Raw genomic sequence first — 21,223 nt, forward strand, 5'->3', positions numbered from 1 at the left:
TAGATAGCTGGATCATGGATATGAATCTGCAGAGACGAGTAGTGGAGACTAGAGGGTCTTGGAGATGTCTCATCCACAGGGTTGGCATGGGTCAAGATCGACTCAAGGGTGGCCAACGACAACAGCAACCAATTATGTGCCACTCATAGTTGTTCACAGCTTGTTATTCAAACACACAGAGAGAACATATTTTCTTGTATGGAAATTAAGAGAGAAACCTTAGCTAAAGGGAATGTCCCCAGAGCAAGGTGAAAGAAAGGGATTATTGCTTCTCATTTATTTAGGAAGATGGGACAAGGGACATTTAATCTCACCTACCTGCTTCTATTCAGAAAGCAGACCAACAGTAGAGTAGAAGGTGAGTCCTGATGCTACAAAGACTGAGAAGGGCATGACATACATAGAGTTTGCTTCATGGATACAAAGAACCAGAAAGGAAAGGCAAGAAATACAATCATAGTTTGGAGGGAAAGAAGAATGAAGCCAATCTCCACACGTAAAGCAGGGGTAAAAGTCAAACTGTTGAGTCTAACACATTCCAAGCAGTCATCTTCTTTGGCAGAAGTCACAAACAAATTCAATTTTATTATTATCACTGAATGTTTTCCCTCTTCTCTGAACTCCACTAGGAAACGAACTGGCTAACATAGCTTTCTTCCCATAAAACACGGGTTGGAAAAGTGGAGCCTATGAAGACCCCAATGAAAAGTGCAGCATGGAGACCCCAATGAATCTGGAGGGGAAAAATTGCCCCTTGGCCCCCATGCAATTGGCCAGCTTTGCCTTAGAAGAAAGAAATTCCTCTGCTATCACCAAATGGAAAATCATCATCTCTAGTTTTCCCCTTCACCCGAGACATGGAAAAACTTCCCCAGCTCAAGCCTTTTGTTTTAAAGGTCACCAGAAAAATGTAAGTAATGGAGACTGGAAACTTATAAAGCCATTACGATATTAAAATATGAATGAAGCACACTGATCTTCTTCTTGCACCGAAAGGGAATGGAGAGCAAGAGTGTTGCAACAAAAGAGCTTTCCCATTAGTCCTCCCTCTGCCCTGTCACTGGCTGATAATTTATTCATATTTAGGGAAGAAATGATTATCTTCTCATCAGCCTTTCCATTCTCACGTTATTAGTTTAAGACATTGAAAAATGTGGTTCATTTGGCTCCTTTAACTGTCTCCATGGCCCCTGTTAATTGGAGAAGTTTCCTTTATTAGAAGTAATTTCCATTTGGTCTGTAAAGAGAAAGACATGTTCTCCTTGCAACTCCAACTCTTGCTGAGAGGAGCCAAGAGTAGGGAGAAGGAATTAGACTGGAAGCCAGTATGTTATAGGGGTTGTCAAAGGGATAAACAGGGTGTATCCATACTGGAGAAATAATGCAGTTTGACACCACTTTAAGTGCTATAGCTTCTTCCTGTGGAATCGTGAGATTTGTAGTTTTACAAGGTCTTTAGCTTTCCCTGCCAAAGAGGGCTGGTGCCTCGCAAAACCCACAAATCCCAGGATCCTGTGCAATGGTGCCATGGCAGTTCAAGTGGTGTCAAACTGCATTATTTCAACAACACAGATCCATAGACTTTGGAGACTGGGGGACATTCACACTACGAACAACAAACCTGGGCTAGGAAACAGCTAAGTATATGGTGTAGCTATATGGGAACCTTGATGTATTGTGTGAAATATTCTTTTCGAGAATTACACACACAATAAGGAGTGTGATAGTACAATTTCTGTTCCTATTGCTATGTAATTTTTGTGCTCACCACAAAAGGTAGCAGACACATATTACAACACTAATCAACAAAGGCATGTGTTCGAAAACTCTTGGTTGAAAAAGTCATTCAACAAAATTATCTAACGATTTAATGGAAGAGCCTGGAGGGAGTCACTTGGCAGCTTTCACAGGCCTTCAGCAATTAGAGTAAAAACCACTGTCCATGCTTCTGCTTGTTGTTGTTGTTAGCTGTGCTCAAGCCAACCTCAATTCGTGGTGACCCTATGGGTGAGACATGTCCAAGAACCTCATCCTCCACTGCTCTGCTTAGGCCTTCTAGCTTCAGACTCATGACCTCCTTAACTGAGTCTGGTCATTTGGCATGGAGTCTTCCTCTCTTTCTACTGCCCTCCACCTTTCCTAACATTATTGTCTTTTCTAATGAGTCATGTCTTCTCATGATGTGGCCCAAGTAAACCTTCCAGGCTTGATCTGTTCAAGGACCCATTTGTTTGTCCATTTTGTCTGTCCACGGCATCCTCAGCACTTTTCTCCAGCACCACATCACAAATGAGTTGATTTTCTTCTTATCTGCTTTCTTCACTGTCCAGCTCTCACATCCGTACATGGTGATGGGTACACAATGGCTTGGACGATCCTCATTTTAGTACTCAATTGTATAGCTTTATACGTTGGGATCTTATTTCGTTCTTACATGTTTAGCCTATGGCAAACGCAGTGATGTTTGGAACCTGAATGTGAGATCCTGCACATCCTCAAAGAAGAAGTGCCATTGAACTCAATGATGCTTACTTCTTTGTGGACTCATAGGAATGGACTGTGATGAGGCTTCATTACAGTGTATTCCTATGTATCTACTAAGAGGTAAGTACAGCACAGCTGGTTCTAATGGATAGCTTTCTTGGTTAGCATTAGTTTAAACACAAGAAGTGAATTATACCCTATTTTTCCTCTGAAAGACCAAAACATGTGTAGGGATGACTGACAAGTGCCTATCAGCACCACTGTTTAATGGAAGTCCATCCCCAAGATAGCTAAATTAGTATTTTCCATATGAAAGTTACGATACACTTCTGGATAGGCTTTAATGGGTGCTACAGCTCAAGGCAAGAAAATATAAGGAGTTGCTTTTGATTTCTTTTTACTTTGAACCAAGTAATGAAACCAAACATTTTTTTTAAAAAAGTGACTTATCAAGAAAATATCATGTTCATTATGAAGTCTGGGGACGATTTTAGTTTTTAATGATGAATGGAACAAAGCAAATGTAAATGGCAATTCATTCACATGAAATTTTGCAAGCCAGTGAATATTACACTATAATGTGTGCCTGAAATGCTGCATCAGATATGTAGCTATGCTCTGTCTCCTAATCTGACTTCTAAAACAATCTGAAAATCCAGGCAGAAATGAGAAATGGACATAGAAGGACAATGTATTCAGAGCATGAGCAACGAGCAGCATTGCTCCTATGGATTCTGATGCAATTTCATCATCCGCTCATCAAAACTGCAGAACTCTGTTTCTTGGTATGACTGCCAGGGTTCTGAGGTGGTTTCGGGGTCATTTGCAGTCATGGCAATGGTTCCATGATTGTAAATGTGAATACTAAACAATTATGAGAACATAAGCCTAGCTTACAATGTTATAACTACCTAAAAGAATGTCTACCTATTTTTCCATTTTCCATTTGTCTATCTTTCCCAAAAGATGGCATAATAAATGATTTTTCAAAACAAGCATAAGACAATTGTTCCAAACTCTAGAGATTTATAGGTAGAGAATCTGAAGAATTCAATAAATGACTACTGTGAATACCCTAAAGGTATTAGATCCTGTCTGATCTTGGAAGTTAAGCAGGGTCAGCCTGCTTAGTTCTTGGATGGGAGATCTTCAATGAATACCAGATGCTGTTGGCTACATTTCAGAGGCAGGAACTGGCAAAATCCCCTGTGACCATTCCTTGCCTTAGAAAACCCTACGGAATTCATATGGGGTTGCAATGTGACAACAAGTGACTTGAAGGCACATATGTGTATTTCTGAATGTGGCACTGAGATTATTTGTGGTATTTTCTCAGTGGCTCCAGCCCATCTATGGAAGCCTATGGTAGTTGGAAAGATACCTGAATGTGGTATATCCACTGGTTCTATGAAGAAAGAAAACTGGTCAGTGAAGAAAGCTGATAGGAGGAAAATCAACCCATTTCAGATGTGATGCTGTGAAAGAGTTCTACTGATACTATGGCCTGCTAAAAAGAGAAATCAATGGGTCCCAGAGCAAATCAAACCCCAGAAGTCGGGATAACTAAACTGATATACTTTGGCCATATCATGAGAAGACATGACAAAAGACAATAATGCTTACTAAGGTATATATAATAAATGCTTGGTAGGAAAAGATAAAGACTGCATTACTGATGATTCGATTAAATCAAGCAAGGCATGGCTCTGAATCTGCAAGATGTGAGCAAGGCTGCCGATGACAGGGTGACTTGGAGGTCTCTCTTTCATAGGATCCCCATAAATTGAAGTTGGCTCAATGACAGTTAAGAACAAGAGCATCCTTCTCTCTCCCTCCTTGTTTTCACCGTTGGGGAAAATCCTTTTACAGTGAAATAGTTTTACCAGTAAAACATCTTCTGCCTCCACTATGAAACTTCATTAAATCAGTCCCCTCAGTGTTCACAGGAAAGAGATCGAAGCTTAGCTCTAATTTATTTGGGCAATGAGCTTCATGAGGTTAAATACACCTTTTGATATCAGATCTGAGCAGTAGGCTTTTGATCTGCAAACCACAGAAGGCCCCAGCTTATGTTTGCAGGTAATTGCACTAATGTGAACACAGTCCTGGCCTATTGAAATTTGCCTTGGGAGATTAGAAGATCAAGGAGATTCACATCTGATTTCAAGCCTCTTCCGATCTTATGCATCTCAGACAGCGAAGGGCTGTGTGATTCTCTTCAAGGAACGCTTTTTGTTTATTACACAGAAGAATAGGATTGTGGGAATTACAAACCGTATCTGACAAAAGAGTTTCAACCCTTTCCACTGTCAAATAGTAAATCATTGCTATCAATGGGATTTCCATTTCTTAGAGAGTTTTTAATTCACCAGTGCCTGGATTAGGGGCAAACCAGATCCCAGAAACAGTTTAATTGTAATATTTTATTTGCAACATGTAGGGCATAAATAACATTTATTACATGGTTAGTTAATGTTTAGTTACTTTTATAGTTGTGGGGCTATATGGAGGAAGAATATCACATGATTCAAATGCAGGCTTGTACTGTGCCTCCTACTTTGTTGTTGGCATTGAGGCAACAATGAAGTGTAGCTGCTACTGGGATAGCAATATAGTGCTAGGGTTGTTTAATTTCTTTTTCCCTGTATTTTTTTTATCTGCAAGAGAGAGAAACCCTGAGCAGAGTAAAGAGTAATGTGTGCAGGACAAAACAGATTTGGAAAATGGCACCACGTTATATGCCCTACAGAGCCATACATTAAGCTCAGAAACCAATAAATCCTGAACTGCTGTGAGATTGGTTACTGATTCCCCACCATAATATGCAGCTTGGACCACTGAGTTCCTGGGAAGAAAGGCCTAAAAACTCTGGTTTCTTCATCATTCACCAGCACTGAACAGCTGCCTTTGTACCCATTCTGCTTACCTATGTGCCAGGAGAAGCTAGGTCTAGAAATGGGAAGATTTAGCTGCAATACCTGTTACCATATTTAGGGGGGAACATAGCCTTCGGCCTTAAAAGTTTATGGGTTTCTATAGACAGCTTTTAGTCCTGATAAATGTCAGGCTATTCTGTCCATGAGCTGAACATCTTTAGTGGTTGTTCTCATTCCCAGCATCCATTCATACCTGAAAATACACAGGGGTTGTGCATTTTTTTTCTTTCCTGCTTGAAGTGTGGTGTGGGTGAGGTTTACTCCTCTCCTCAGAAACGTAACAATGAGAGGAAGGTCAGAGGAACACCTCTGTGAGAGAAGTCATACCACAGGCTCCACCTGGAATATTGTGTCCAGTTCTGGGCACCACAATTCAAAAAGGACATAGAGAAACTAGAGCATGTCCAAAGGAGAGCGACTAAAATGGTGAAGGATCTGGAAACTGTGTCCTATGAGGAACGACTTGGGGAGCTGGGGAAGTTTAACTGGAGAAGAGAAGGTTAAGAGGTGATATGATAGCCCTGTTTAAATATTTGAAGGGATTTCATATTGAGGAGGGAGCAAGCTTGTTTTCTGCTGCTCCAGGGAATAGGACCTGGAACAATGGATGCAAGCTCCAGGAAAAGAGATTCCACCTCAACATTAGGAAGAACTTCCTGACAGTAAGGGCTGTTCGACAGTGGAACACACTCTTTCCTCGGAGTGTAGTGGAGTCTCCTTCCTTGGAGGTCTTTAAGCAGAGGCTGGATGGCCATCTGTCAGGTATGTTTTGATTGAGATTTCCTGCATGGCAGGGGGTTGGATTGGATGGCCCTTGTGGTCTCTTCCAACTCTATGATTCTATAAATGGGATTGTCCAAGAAGAACAGAGGCAATGGAACAGAGACAATGGAAATGCAAGATTTTACCTTTGCCTGTATCATAACATCTTGGGAACTGGTGGGGGAAGACCCCATCTCTTTGTGTGAGATAACTAAAATGCATCATCTCCCAAACACAGCAGAGCTCACTCATTCCAACTAGGGGTGGAAATGTATTTGAAATTCAATGCTCTGGATGGTTTTATTGTTTTACTGCACCAGTACTAGGTGGAGCAGTTAAACAGCAGGGTTGCAATTGAGTCTATCTCTCATATGGGTCTAGCTTTGTTGTTGGTTTGTTCCTTCAAGTCTGACTTATGGCAACCCTAAGCGAACCGATCAGGAGTTTTCTTGGCAAGATTGTTCACATTTGTTAATTATATTTGAAAAGGAACAAATATAATGTTCCTAAACCGATTGAACAGATACAGCTTCCTCTGTATCTAAACATGAGAGAATCATGTTGTACCTGCCTGCCATGCAGAAGTCTACCAGGGAAAAAGAAAAGGGAGATACTAGAGCAAACAAGAGAGTTACTGAAGTGGACAAAAAGTGGGTTGCATTAAAAAATCTGGAAAGAGGTCCCCCTGAAAGACTCCTACTCTGAAATGTGTCTTCCTATGTTAGATCATATATTGCTTGCATACTTCCTAGTCTGGCTCTCAGGCCCAATGGAAAAGATTGACTATACTTAGTCTTCACTTTTGATTTTAACTCACATTTCCCCCATCATCCCTGAATGGTTTTTGTATTTTTACCCTGGCTGAGATTAGAAAAATTGTACATATGTATGCCAGCTGAGGACTGTGTGTTGAATTGCTTTAAGAAGATGGGTTTAACTGTTGTCTTCCTGTTGATAATTCTCAGCTGGAGCTTTAGTCATTTTGAAATGGACATACTGATTTTTTGCAATATTTTAATTAAAGCGAGTATCTCTGAATTTCAGCTTCTGCCTACTTTTCTGATCGACTGGATTCCGTTCATAATGGGATTGTGGAATTGCTTCCAACTATCCACCATATAATCAAGGAAAGCCAAAAGTCAAAATATAATCTTTTAATACTCTATTCTTATGAAAAAATATTCATCTGTCACATCATAGGCTCTGGAAAAATGGGTGTGTTACTCACTCTCTCCATCCATCCAGAACAAATTCAGAGATATTCATGTGTTTTCTTGGACTGATGTGCATTTGAAATGGATTTTAGCTGAATTTGGGCATGCAAAATCATTTAACTTCTACAAACATGGGTGGTGGCTGTGTAATAGATCCCTGACACACATTGCCTGGCATTCTGTTGGTTTATCCTAACTAGAGTAGATCCATAGAAGTAACTGTTGAATCAAAAAAGTTGGTAAATCCAGTGCTTCAATGGCTCTACTCTAGTTGGTACTAGCCATCGGATTTAGATCATAGCGTGGATTATATACCACCTCCTAGGGGTTAATGCATATACTGTTACTGTCAAAAAAGGAGATTTGCTCACTCTATACTGTCTGGAGTCCCTCACTAGCAGGGCTCCAGATCATATGGCAGCCTATTCACTAGAATAGTGACTATATGTAAAAAAGTAAACCTCTTGTGATCATCTAAGCCATTGTATTTTCACCACCACGTATGGATGTGATTGCTGGGCAGTGAAGAAAGCTGATCAAACAAAAACCTCTCATTGTGGTGGTGTTGGAGAAGGGTGCAGAGGAGACCATAGCCAAGAAGACAAATAAATGGGTCCTAGAACAGATCATGTCCAAACTCTCCCTGGAAAGCAAGATGACCAAACTGAGGCTGTTGTACTTTAGCTACATCATGAGAAGGCATGAATCACTGGAAAAGACAACAATGCTAAGAAAGGTAAAGGGCGGCAGAAATAGAGGAAGAGCACACATCAGATGGCTGAATTCTATCAAAGATGCCAGAGGCCTGAGCCTCCAGGTTCTGAACAGAGGACAGGGGGTCTTGGAGATGTCTCATCCACTGGGTCACCATGAGTCGAGATCAATTTGAGGGCACTTATAAAGAACAGCAACACCTCTCTATATATGTAAACACCTTGCGGGGGAGGCACACAAAGCATGTAGTGGCATCAGGAGTAGTAGTAGTAATTAATAATAGTAATAATAATAATCTGCTTTCCTGTTTGTAGACACACAATGGAAGCTTCCATTTTCTACAGAGACAGAAACCACTGTGCATTTGTCTCAGCTTTATAATACAGTGCGCCTGCTCCGTACGCAGGTGCACCATATGCGACTTCCTGTTTACACGGGATTTGAACTTACGCGGAATTTGCCTTACGCCAGGGGTGTTTGTGTGTCCAGAACAGATCCACCATGTAAGGCAAGGCTCCACTGTACTTTCAAAGTTAGAATCACCCAAGCAGTGTCAACAAATGTGAAATACAGCATACATAAGCCCAATATTAATGTGAGAATGGCCCTGGGAAAGCAAAATTTGTTCTCTATCATGTGCGAACTCTTATTGGTGGCAGCATCAAATAACCCAAATTTTTAACAGCTCCTCTGCAAGAATATATAGAAGATATTGATGAAACTATTATTAAAATCACGATCCACTGGGCCCACTAGGTTTTGGTTCCAGGACCCCCTGTGGATACCAAAATCCATGGATGCTCAAGTCCCATTAAATACAATGGCACAATAAGATGGTGTCCCTTATATAAAAAGGCAAAATCAAGGTTCACCTATTGGAATTTGTATATTTTAAAAGTATTTTCAAGCCATAGAAGCTTGAATCTTTGGATTAAAAAAAAAATCTGTGGATAAGGAGGGCTGACTGGAGTGTTCCTTTGGTCTACCAAGTTTGCCATTACAGTCACCCCTCCTTTCTTGCAGACTTGGGATCCATGTTCTTGAATATACATGGAGGGGTGACCTCCGTTGTCATCAATGGCGCACACCCCCATGCACTCACTGAAGCATGCCCCATTCAAGCCTATGGGGCTTGAATACATGTGAGTCCCCATTTTTGTGTGTGTAGGGGTCCGGAATGAATCCCCCACAAAAACAGAGGGTTGACTGTGTAACACAAAAAATACCTGCCAAAAATATATATGATAGTCAAAATTGCCTGCAAAAACCACATGCATTAGGTGGGGGGAAATTGAATAAACTTTTGTGCAGGCTTTAACAACAGCAAGAAGGCTGGGAAACAAAATCTGCCACCCCAAGGTAGTCATTAAGAAAACTGGAGGTCAGCTCAGAAGGAACAAAAAAGGTGTTGGGTATGGTGGGGAACAGGTGATATCTTTATCCCAGCTGATGAAAAGGTCTTGGTGCTTTGGCCTCTGTTCTCTGGTCTCTCTGCACCTCCAACAGACACCTTCTGAAACAAAAATCATGGGCTTTTCTCTGAACAGACTGTGGTGCTTATAATATGTTAGCAGCAAGTACAGCCACGGCTGCAGAGTGAGGCTTATGTGTGGGTGTCAGATTGCCCAGTCATGTTAAATCTCTCTAAGGTTCTCCCACAGTGCAATACACAGCATCAAGATAAGCAATTTATTGAGCTACAGATGTAAAGTATCCCCCATCTTTATCACCGCTGTTGTCGTGCTGCACTTGCTTCTTTCAAACTGGATCAAAAAAAAAGTTTCCTTTTTTGCTGCTGCTGTTTTGAAAATTACAGATCCTTCATCCTGAGCATTTTCCTCCACTGAGCAGCAGCTACGGTGCCAGAAGGCTTAACTTATCTCTCTAGTTCAGTAAGCTGACTCTAAACCCACCATAAGATACAGGAGAAACGTGCACGTTTTGAGTGTGTGGTGTGTGTGTGCTCAGCTAAAAATAAAGGCTGCCTTTGAGGTTGTCGCCCCCTCCCTGCCATTCTTGCTTGTGGATCATGAGGAGGGAGGAGATAGGAAGGGCTTTCCTCCCAGCTACAGATATTTATTTATCCTTCTTTATTTCACTGCTGGAAAATAGAGGCATAGTGAAATGAAGCCAGCAAAGAAACAAAAGGGCGAGAATGGGGGAGAGAAAGGTCAGCTTTAAACCCCCTATCTATGATCCCTGATCAAAGTATGATAACATCCAAAATCCTGTAAAAGGGATACCTTTACTGGGACAACCAGAATGCACAATACACATTTTGCAATCTTTCAAATGCTCATTGGCCCCCTGGGTAATATTGTGCTATCTGCAATGCTCAATCACAATGCACAATGTGCAACCACAATGTGCAATGTACATCTGTAATGCATATACTATTGTTTTACATGCAGACCAATTTCTGCTGCTGTCAGCAGAATATGTCCATTGCACTACATCGGGTAATTCACTTTGCCTGCGTATCTAACCTGTGCATGTATATACTTCTAAAATAGTTATTCAAAAGACACTTAAAAATAAAAATGGCCCCAGATTTCCCTCAAGCGATCCCCACAAAGCCACATTTTATGAGTACCTGATAACGTTACCTGATAAGAAAACATATCACCAGTCATTATCAGGTGTTATTGTTGTTTCACTCAAAAAGTTGTTATTGTTCCTTAACTCAAATAGCAATGTGTTATTTCCAAGTTTGAAACATAGCTGACCCCTCCCTACAGATAATCCAACTAACATTCACACTGTGAAAATAATCTGGGATGAATCCTTGTTGTTCACACATGTTTTGAATGCACTTGGTGCACTTTTGAGGGGGCTTGCAAAGAACCTAATGAACCAGGGATATTCGATACCATTCCCCCTTGACTTTTCCTGAAAGATCTGCATTGATCTGCCTCATCAAGGGTATGAATAACCTTCCAAATTGATTCAGATTGTTCTGTATCATTCAAAAGAAGGGAGATGGCTTCATTTTAACCTGAAACGATGGCATGTGTAAATAACACAGGGGTTACAATGACTCAAAGGGATGCGCAAACCCCATACAAAATGGGAAGAATAAACCCGATATGCATCAGTGCGGTGATCTGCATCTTCTTGGGACAAAAAAACAACAACAGTGTGAATGCCAGAAATTCCAGCATCTGAGGAAAATCTTCATGGTGTTTGGGCAGAAGACTGAATATAATTTCCTGCACATACTATTAAAAGGATGCCATCAAGCTATATTGTGCCCTGTCCAATACTTGTTGTAGCCACTTTGGAGCATGGAATGTGTACATAGAGATTGCTCTGAAGCATGTACATGGAAGCTTAGGCACATTCTGAGGATCCGTATATTAGGACACATATACTAGGTATGTGTTCATCTAGAGTAGAGTGCACAATCTGCCTATTTTTATGCAGCACTGAAAAGCTGGCCAATAAAAACTGTTGAAAGGTTCTATGAGCTGCCATATTGATTGATTAGCTTCAATTTATACTCTGTCAAATGAAATTAAATCAAGCCAATTCACACTGCAATTTGAATGAGAACAGTACATACCAGCAAACCGAATAATCCCCTTCCCCACTGCCATTCCCTTCTCATGTTGTGTCATTAGATTGTAAGTCTGTGGGTAGGGAAGTGTCTAATTTAGAATTTATAAATAAATAAATAAATAAATAATCATCACCACCACCACTGTCGTCGTCATCATCATCATCATCATCATCATCATCATCATCATCATCATCATCATTTACCTGTTCCTTCTACCAAAGAACACAAGAAGGCTTTGAACCCAAATATCTGAAGGAATGACTCTATCTATATCAGCCTGTCTGTGTGTCTTAAGGTTTGTATGGGAGGGTCTTCTCAAAGTGTGTCTTGCATGAGGGGTTGAATAGTTACAGTTGTGTTCTCCCTGTTGTGAGAGAAAACAATAATTCCTCTCTAGCATTCTCCCTGCATTTGAATGTCCTGATGTGCTGTGGAAGAATTATTCTATGTACCAAAATATGGTGTGCAAAATCGTGTTCTGTGCACAGAAAAAAAGTGCAAGGAAGAGTGTTTCCTGTATGGAAAACAGTTTCCCCCTCAATGTACAAAACCTGTTTTTTGTTTGCAGTTTTTGTGCAATAAAATAAAAAATAAATAAAACCACCCATGGGTTTTTCTAAGCAGAATAATTCTTCCTCAAAACTTCAGTATGTTTAAATACTGGGAGAAAATTTGGCAAGATTCTTACTGGTCTATTATTCTTCCTGGCCTGGTTTCCTGACTGTTGGGAATCCCATCTTCCAACCTGAGAATGTAAAACACAGTAACCTGAGAGTGAATAACAACTGGGAGGAGGGAAGCCTTCACGATCATAGCACTCACAAAGTCTGACCGCACTGATCTTACAGTCCTTTCAGCATCTGGTTGAAACTTATTTTGACTGCTTGGCATTTTAAACTGGCCACCTTGCTGTCTTGCATGCGTTTTTCAAAAAAACACTTTACGATGTTTTTTTTATGATTTTATGATGAACAATACATGTACAATAAAAAGGACTTTGTTGCTTTTATTATATATGCATTATTCATGGCCCTGAGATCTTGTGATCTGCTTGAAGGGCAGCTTATAAATATCCAAATAAATCATATGAGCAGCTGTGCCAAGACGGTGATGTCGGGGCTGCATACGTCAAGTCTTTGATTATCCTTTCAGCAAGAATCATTCATTTTAAGTCTGAATCTTTACAAAATGATACCATTCATGCACGGGAAATACATATCAACAGCCTTGGGAGATTGACAAGCTTCAGAGAAACATTTAAAGGCCAGCCCTACTGTTTGGCAAGAGGAGTAAAACATTTCAGTCCTAACTGCCAGTGTCAGCTATGGGGCCAGGGGCTACTTCTACACCTATGTTTTTCCAGATCAACCTTGGGCACATCACACTTTCTCAGCCTCAGAGAAAGGCAAACCCCCTCTGAACAAATCTTGCCCCCCCCAAACCCCATAGATAGTTTTTTTTTCTTAGTGTATCCATAGGTTAAGAATGATTTGAAGGCATATAGCAACAACAGCCTACTTGTTTTATTAACAGTGCCCTAGAGCAATTGGACTCTTTCCTCCCTCCAAACATATTGATGCTGCTCAGGAGCAAGGCTTCACAAAATTCATTAGACCTATTAAAGTTGGGAAGTAAAAAAAAACAGGGGGAAAAATTCCTTCCTAGCACAAATGGCGAGACCTTTAAATTGCCTTTACAACCTTGTTGTGAAAAGGACAGCGGTTCCAACATTAAGCGAAAAGGGTTCCTGACATTAATATTCCGGTTGGTCCAGTGTTGCGCGACAGCTTCGAACCTGGGCAGCCAGCCAAGGCTGCATTAGTTAAATATCCCATTTTATGAAACAAAGTTTGCATCCTGAAAGCAATTCATGAAATCACTCCGAACGTTTTAATTTTAGGTTTCAATTCCACACGACTTCCTAAACATTTATTTAAATAAAACGGCTCTGTGTAATTATCAATTTGGTGATTTCGCCCCCCCCCATCTCTCAGTTTAATATATCCAGCAGCTACCCACATGTAACAAATTTCCCCCTCTCCCCTTTTCTAAGCTCATGCTGTGAGGAAGAAATAAAACAATGGCAGAAGCTATACAGAGTACATGAGTCTTAATTAGGACAACTGCAAACGATGAAACCATCCTCTTTCATGAGCAGAACTCAGGGTCAAAGAAATATTTGATGGCTGAACAGGTTCTAGCCACCTGAGTCTTTGCCATACATCTACCAAATATCAAAGAAAGGTGTGATTTACAGGATGAAAGTCATAGCTAGAGAAGGGATGCTTAAAACTTTTTGCATCAACTGCGTATAATTTGTATTCCCTTCCTGGGCTCCATTCCCACTTACAGATAAATTGGTGTGTGATCCAAATTGATGAACCGATTCAACAGCGGAGCATGGTTCCCACTACATTTGCCCCGATCACATTTTTCCCTCCAAAATAATCCACTTGTGGATTCCATTCACCAATGAATCGATTCAAAATGATTTGGTTCCAGTCATCCAAAGGGGAAATTTGAATCTATTTCGATCCATATGTGGTTCACACTTGCGCAGATTTGATTTATTGAGAAAAAAGTGGGAAAAAATAAGTAAATAGCTATGTTTCCTGGGGCATCTTTCATAATGTGCCCAGGTGAGATCTGGACTTGTTTCCACTCAGCCCTTTGATCTCCAGCAGCATGGAAATGGCCACATACAGTGAAAAGACAGGCTTTCAGGGGACTGTGGGTTACCGTGTGCACAATACCATGTCCTCCATCATTTCACAGATGAAAACCAGGATATGTGTGGCCAAGCCCAGATGACAAAAGTTATTAATAAGGGAGGAACACAGAAGCTAAGAGAGGCTGCTGGAGTTTGCTTTTGCCTGAACCTCCTGGGAAGGGTAAGATTCTGCCCCCTGCCTCCAAGCTACTTTGGAAATATGAACACTTTACAGCAATTGATGTCAGCTGAGAATAGGGGAGATGTAGGAGGAGGAAGGAGAAACTGCGACATTTTAAATGCATTTAAAAAGTGGGACAGAGGATTGATCAGGATTGTTCCTGCCAAATCAGGTCAGCTGGAGGGTGTGGAGTACCAATTTTTCAAAATCAGAAGTGGAGTTCCAGCCATGCCTGGTTGTTGTTGTATTTTTTGTACTATTTTTTAGGGGTGTTCCCCTTTATTTTCAGCTAGTTTTGGCACTCCATGTAGTTCCCAGAAGATCTCAGGAATTAGAAAACTGGCTCCTGGGCCCACCAGAGTTTCCTATCTGGTGTCAGTGATCCAGAAATAGATGCTGAATGACATTTCAGAAACCCTGGGTGACAACCAGGGTGGAAACTTGTGGAACAAATGGCCAGGGAAGCAGGTTGGGGGGAAAATGTATATCAGACCACTGGAGACAGGGAGATAAACTCAGGTGAATTTTTTTTCCATTGATCTGTGAAAGTGCCCCCATTTGTTGCATTGCTACAGATTTATAAATGCCCTCAAGGTGTGAATCCACACAAGCTGAAGCTTCCTAAATGCTATCGACAGCAGAGAATATGTGCCAGGTTCCAAACTAGATCAAATCAACAAAACACATTGTGGTAATGAATTTACTCTTGAAGTGCTTTGACTCTGGCTAAATTGCCATTTTAAACTTTCCACCCATGTAAGGCAGAAGGTATGTTTTTCAAAACACACTCAATAGTTACTCTTAACCAACTGCTGTAAATTTTATTTCCTCAGTGCATTTTCCCATTATGCGATCAGCCTGGTTTTGGCTACCTAGAGTACGTCTCGCGCCGCAGCTGTAATGAAAACAGTAATTTCCAAAAATGCCCAACTGTGAAAAAGCCGAGGAAAGGTTGAAAAGAAACTCAGCTGGAAAACAGACTTCTTGAAGCCAGCATTTCCCTTAGTAACTGCCATCTATATAAAGCGACTGACTCTGAGTGACAGTTTTGCTTAAAGCCTTTCGTACAAGTGGTTACATGACTGACTTGGCTGCATGGTGGTTGATACAGTCATTAATATCTGGGCTCAAATAAAGAAACGGAACTTCCTCCACATTCAAGACATTATGACTAAAGCTAAGGATTTTCTTTTGTTGGCTTACTGGCAAATCACTGAAGAACTTCTTATTGGAAGCCTGCATAAGCTCATGTTGCTGCTGAAAGAGGTTATAAAATAATGAGGGAGGACAGGGGTGTAACTAGAGGCAAAGAGGAAGAAAAGGAGGGCATTGAACCCCAATAAAAATTCTGCCCCCCAATGAAATGTTCCTTCAGTCTCCAAATTTCTACCACCGCAGCAACTCAAAACTTCAGTCGAGCATTTAGAAACACAGTTTAGCTATGGAATTAATGCACCTTGGGATTAATTTACAGGCACATTTTCAGTGCATTTTTCACCTCCGTGATGCCAACTGTATCACATTATCACAAAAAAGTCCACCACAAGCCATCAACCTTTCTGCCAACTAGAACACTGCTCTATAAATTTGATGCAGAAGAAAAAGGATGAGCAAAATGTGCTCCACTGGGACATTTCTGTGACTTTGAGGACTCCTTTTCACTTGTTGTTGTTGCTGCTCCTGTTGTTATTTTTGTGTGCCTTCTAGTCACTTTTGACTAATGATGACCCTAAAACCAGGACAAGTGTATCATGAGGTTTTTTCACCAAGGGGGTTTGCCGATGCCATCCTCTGAGGCTGAGCTTTTGTGACTTGCCCAAGGTCACCCATTGGATTTCCATGGCCAAGACTCATGTCTTCGTCCAATATTCAAACTGCTATAACACACCGGCCCCTTCAATTCACAGTACCTCCATACAAGTTGCCTCTAAATGCTTCCAATTGCCTCTAAATGCTTCCAATTTTGCCATCTTTTTGTGCCCCTGGGCCAATGTACGCCTACAATATGCTCTTTCTTTTTTAAACCAGAAGTGAAATGGAGCTGACTTCCACTCTCTGTTGCTAAAAAAGGTGTCTCTTGGACTTAAATTCCTGGGGTGACTAAAAACATGGTGAAAATGCTCACCATGTCTCCTTGAGGGCAAAATTCTGATTTCATTTGTGGGTGGTGTGGTGGTATGTTTGGCCGTTCGCTCCAAAGTGTCCTGGAAGCTTACATGACCCCCCTAGCCTTCCACAGTTGCACTCCAATGCTATAAACAGACAGTCAGACATACAGATCAACAGTCTTCAGATGGGTGCATTATCTAACAGGAAATGTATAGAAGCCTACTATGGAACCATGAAAGGCAAACGTGAACTAACACAAGATCGAATGGGATAAATATGATGGTCTGGCTGCACCCGAATCACGGCACATTTCAACATAAAGCAGAGGATGGGTGAAACAGCATACATTTTCTGTTGCATATTCATGCATTTAGATATGATGGTCTTAAATGAAATGCCTTTTGTTTACTGGAAGTAATGAAGTATAACAAAGCTAAATTCCAATGCATAACAACTTAATTATATCTCGTGGGTTATCGTTTTCAGTAGCTTCAGGAATGTGCATCCACGCTGGAATGCATACTGACATAAAGTTTGCACATGTGGCAAATCAGGGCTTGGGAAAGTTACATCTGAACTTCTATTCCCAGAATCCTCCAGCTGGCGTGATCATTAACCATTTTGCTGAGGGATTCTCAGAGTTGTATTCCAAAGTACCTTTTCCAAGCTCTGCTATTGTTTTATGCTGTGCTAGTAAGCTCCTTGGACTTTTGGTATGATCCAGCAGGTTTCACTTTACATGATGCTCTCTCCTAAGCAGGGAGATCATTCTGCACAGTTGAAAATTGGTCCTCTCTCCCCGGCTCAAACCAAAGGTTGTTGTGTTATAGTGGTGTGCCAGTTTGGAGTCTTAAATATGGGCCTCATTCCCACATACAAATATATCGGTTTGCGATCCGAATTGATGGATTGATTCCAAGGCTATTGTGATGGTTCCCACTACATTTGTCCTGATCGCATTTTCTCCTGTGAAATAACCCACTTGTGGTTCACATTGACAAATGAATTGATTCAAAATGGACCCACTCCAGCCAGCCAAAGGGCAAATTTAAATCGATTCCGATTTGCATCTGGTTCATATCTGGTTCAGAATCAATATATCCAAAAAGACATGGAAAATATCAGTGTCAAAAAGACGTGAGTTAAATGGGTCTAGCCATGCACCTCCTCTCCAAATTGCTTCAGTGAATCACTTAAAGTGGGAACCAGGGGCATTGTAAATGGTTCAGACCGATTTGCAATCCAGTTTAAAATGTAGCGGGAATCAGGCCATGGTGGCTGGGAGACAGCATATTTAGGCATTTCAATCTCACTTCCATTACTGTATTCCCATATTCAAGAGTAGTCTGTAATCTGCCTTGAGTCATATTTGAGAGGAGATTCTGATTTATCTATTCACTTTGAAAGAAGAAGGATTAATAATTGTATGAAAGAACTCTGTAGAAAATTTGCTGCCACAAAATTTATCTAGACCTCCTCTTTAGCCAGTGCACAATAACATAACCCAATGGTGAAGCTTGGAATTAAGGTACGGGCACATTTTTAATGCATTTTCCACCTCCCTGTTGCCAACTGTATATTGGTTCATTATCACAAAGTCCACCATAAGCCATCGACCCTTCTGCCAACTTAAACACCGCTCTATAAATTTGATGCAGAGGCTTTGAAGATTTGTGACACCTTTGGAGCAGTTAAATCAAACTTGTAAATTGCAATGATGAGGTTTGAACCAGCATTATGATTTCCCTGATGTTCTTTCGATGACATGATTGTCTCAGTGTTGTGATGGATTGGCTGGGTGATAGTGCTCTCTTCCTATATTGCATTTGTATAAATCTGTTTCCCTCCTAGAGTCTTTTCTGACCCTGAAAGACTGTCACAGAGCAATCAAGGATGAAGGGAATGTCAGCCTCGGTTAGAGACACTCAGTCTACCATGTAAATACTCTGGTAAGGTTCAGTGTCCTATTTTAAAAACAATAAAACGGCATTTCCTCTTCAGGTGTAGAGCGTGTTTAGTCTGGGATTTAAAACAATCACACCTGTGCAAATATAATGAAGTGGAACTGTATAGGAACGCTCAAGCCATTGAGATATAAAAGTCTACATTTTTAAAAAGCCCTCAGTGTAACTGGGACCAAGACAGAGTTCTTTGATTCCTAGCATGGCAAGAAAGGAGGGTCACCATATCTCAGTCCATGCAACTTCACAGGGTTCTTGGAGGATAAGGTGGGATATTTCAACCCCACATACTGATTGCTAATGCTCAGAGGGGCTATGAGTATAACTATGAGTTAATTTAGGCTGGGTCCACAGGGGTCAGAATATTTCAGGAGCAACCTGGAGTATTCTGGCAGAGCTGTCCTAATGTCCCCCCCCCCCCCCCAAAAAAAATACCTGGGGTACTCTGTTGCAATGCTGGGCAGCTGTTTGCACATGTGTCCTGCTGGTCAATGCCACCACCTTCATGATGGATTATTTGTTCTGATGTCAGAACAAGGTGCCCAGTGTTGACCACATGGCTGGGTGCCACTCAGAGTGAGTGAATCACTGCAGTGACAGTGCCTCCGAGAAGCACAGCGGGACACGTTGCAAACAGTTTTAAAGGGGGTATATAGTGGGTTTGGTGAAGAACTGGCTGGATGTTTCTGGACAGTTCTCACCAGAGATCGGGATTGAGTCCTGCATCATCTGGATTTGTTACCATGGGTATGGGAAGGGAGAAAATGATTCATTTGGCCCATGTGGCAACCACAGAATCAAATAGCCAGTGTAGGTAGAGCCAAGGAGGCAGAACCAACTAGATCTAAGCTACCATCCTGTTGATGTTTTATACTGATGTAAGTTCCCCTAAAACATATGGTTATATTTCTATACCACTTAACAGAAAACTCAGCACTCTCTAAGCGGTTTACAATCTGTAAGCCAGTTGCCCCCAACAAGCTGGGTACTCATTTTACTAACCTATGAAAGGATGGAAGGCTGAGTCAACCTTGGAGTCCTGGGATTGAACTCACAACATTGTGGCTGTAGTACTGGCATTTAACCACTGCGCCACCAGGACTCCTTTTAGGATGCAATTGTACATTTTTTTGTCTATGGTGTAATGTCTATCTGCAAGTGTAAATGTTGCACATGCAGTTGGGTATTCTCTGATAGTGCAGACTTATTCCTCAGTGCTTTCAGTATATCACTTGATTCACTAGGATTGCAGAAACAGCAAACACACTTGCAGATAATATAGATGGTTACATGATGTTGGTATTCAGCAGAATGGTGGTGTACCATAATTGCCACTTAACTACATGAGCATAGATTTACATTGTACAGACATGATGTAGGCTCTCATCATTAGTTTTGTCCACATCTTGCCACCTTGCCAAGAGATCCTCTGCTACCCTTGATACCAGCCCATCACCCTTACTATCAGTTCTCTTCTGCCAATTCACCCAATACTCCATGAAGAAGATGGAAGTCAGGCCTTGTCTGCATGGGCAAAAAAAACCATCCTCTCCCTGAAGCTACTTTATAGACCATGCTGCTGTTCTGTCATTGTAGCTCTGGAAATTACTTTGCGTTTTCATAAGTTACATTTTAAATGTACTGTTAATCTTTTCCTTTAACATTGCATTGTAACGTGTTATTGTGTTTTTATTTTTAGATTGATATTTTGTTCAGTATTTATGGTATCTGTGGACCAGAAAGAGAGCTTATAAACCCATACATAATTTCATGTCATTTGTAGATGGGTCTCAGGTCAGCATTATTGGTCATGCTAAACCCAGCTTTAGTGGCTCAAGGAGTGCATCAAAGGAATGAAAGGAGCTTACGTGATACAACGGAACAGTGTTGTTCTCAGGTAAGGAGAAATTGAGGACCTCCTGCTGTCCGGGTTCAAGCCGTACGTTCACCGATGAGGTTAGCATGGATGGACTGATGGGATAGTTGGGACTTCCACTGTTTTTCCCCTTTTTCCTTGACCTGCGTCCAGTATCCCGCTTGTTGTCCTTCTGAGTCAATGGCTCTTCTTGGATGACTAAAATCTTGTCATCACTCAGGTATCGAAGGAGTGAATTTTCAGAGTCTGAGGGAAGAAGAGGAGGAAAGTGAGGATGCATAAACTAAAGAACAAGGTTGCTGACCCAACTTTCCATTTTGGGACAAAGGCAGAGTATAAATAGAGGAGGAGGAGGAGGAGGAGGAGGAGGAGGAGGAGGAGGAGGGGGAGGCCTTGATATTGCATAATCTTTCTCCACTACTCAGTTCTACTGTCCCTTAGGACTGTCTCATCTACCATCCATGCTTTCTTTAAAACAATGGTGGTTCCAGTCTTGAGAAGTAATCTGGAAACAATTTCAAAGGGATGTGCAAAACATCCAAATGAAATCACAATAGCTAGGATCCCAACAGCACAATTACAAAAAGTGATGCTGCTTGGAAGGTGCCATATTATCTGATTCCTGATTCCAAGATTCTTGGATAACATCTCAAACACTGATGGTTCCAAAACTCCATCTGGTAACATCTGGTAGACTGTGCAATTGAGATGAATAAG

General features: G+C 41.2%; 1 protein-coding gene across 1 annotated transcript in view; it reads right to left on the bottom strand.

The window, feature by feature from the left end:
• The window catches only part of LOC121936846 (connector enhancer of kinase suppressor of ras 2-like), a 327,954-nt gene that overhangs the window by 86,071 nt on the left and 220,660 nt on the right, over positions 1-21,223 (bottom strand). Inside the window, exon 13 of the mRNA XM_042479498.1 lies at positions 20,499-20,752. Coding sequence (XP_042335432.1) covers positions 20,499-20,752 — 254 coding nt within the window. The remainder of the gene's footprint in view (positions 1-20,498; positions 20,753-21,223) is intronic.

The sequence above is a fragment of the Sceloporus undulatus genome, chromosome 7, assembly GCF_019175285.1.
Source record: "Sceloporus undulatus isolate JIND9_A2432 ecotype Alabama chromosome 7, SceUnd_v1.1, whole genome shotgun sequence".
Lineage (NCBI taxonomy): Eukaryota > Metazoa > Chordata > Lepidosauria > Squamata > Phrynosomatidae > Sceloporus > Sceloporus undulatus.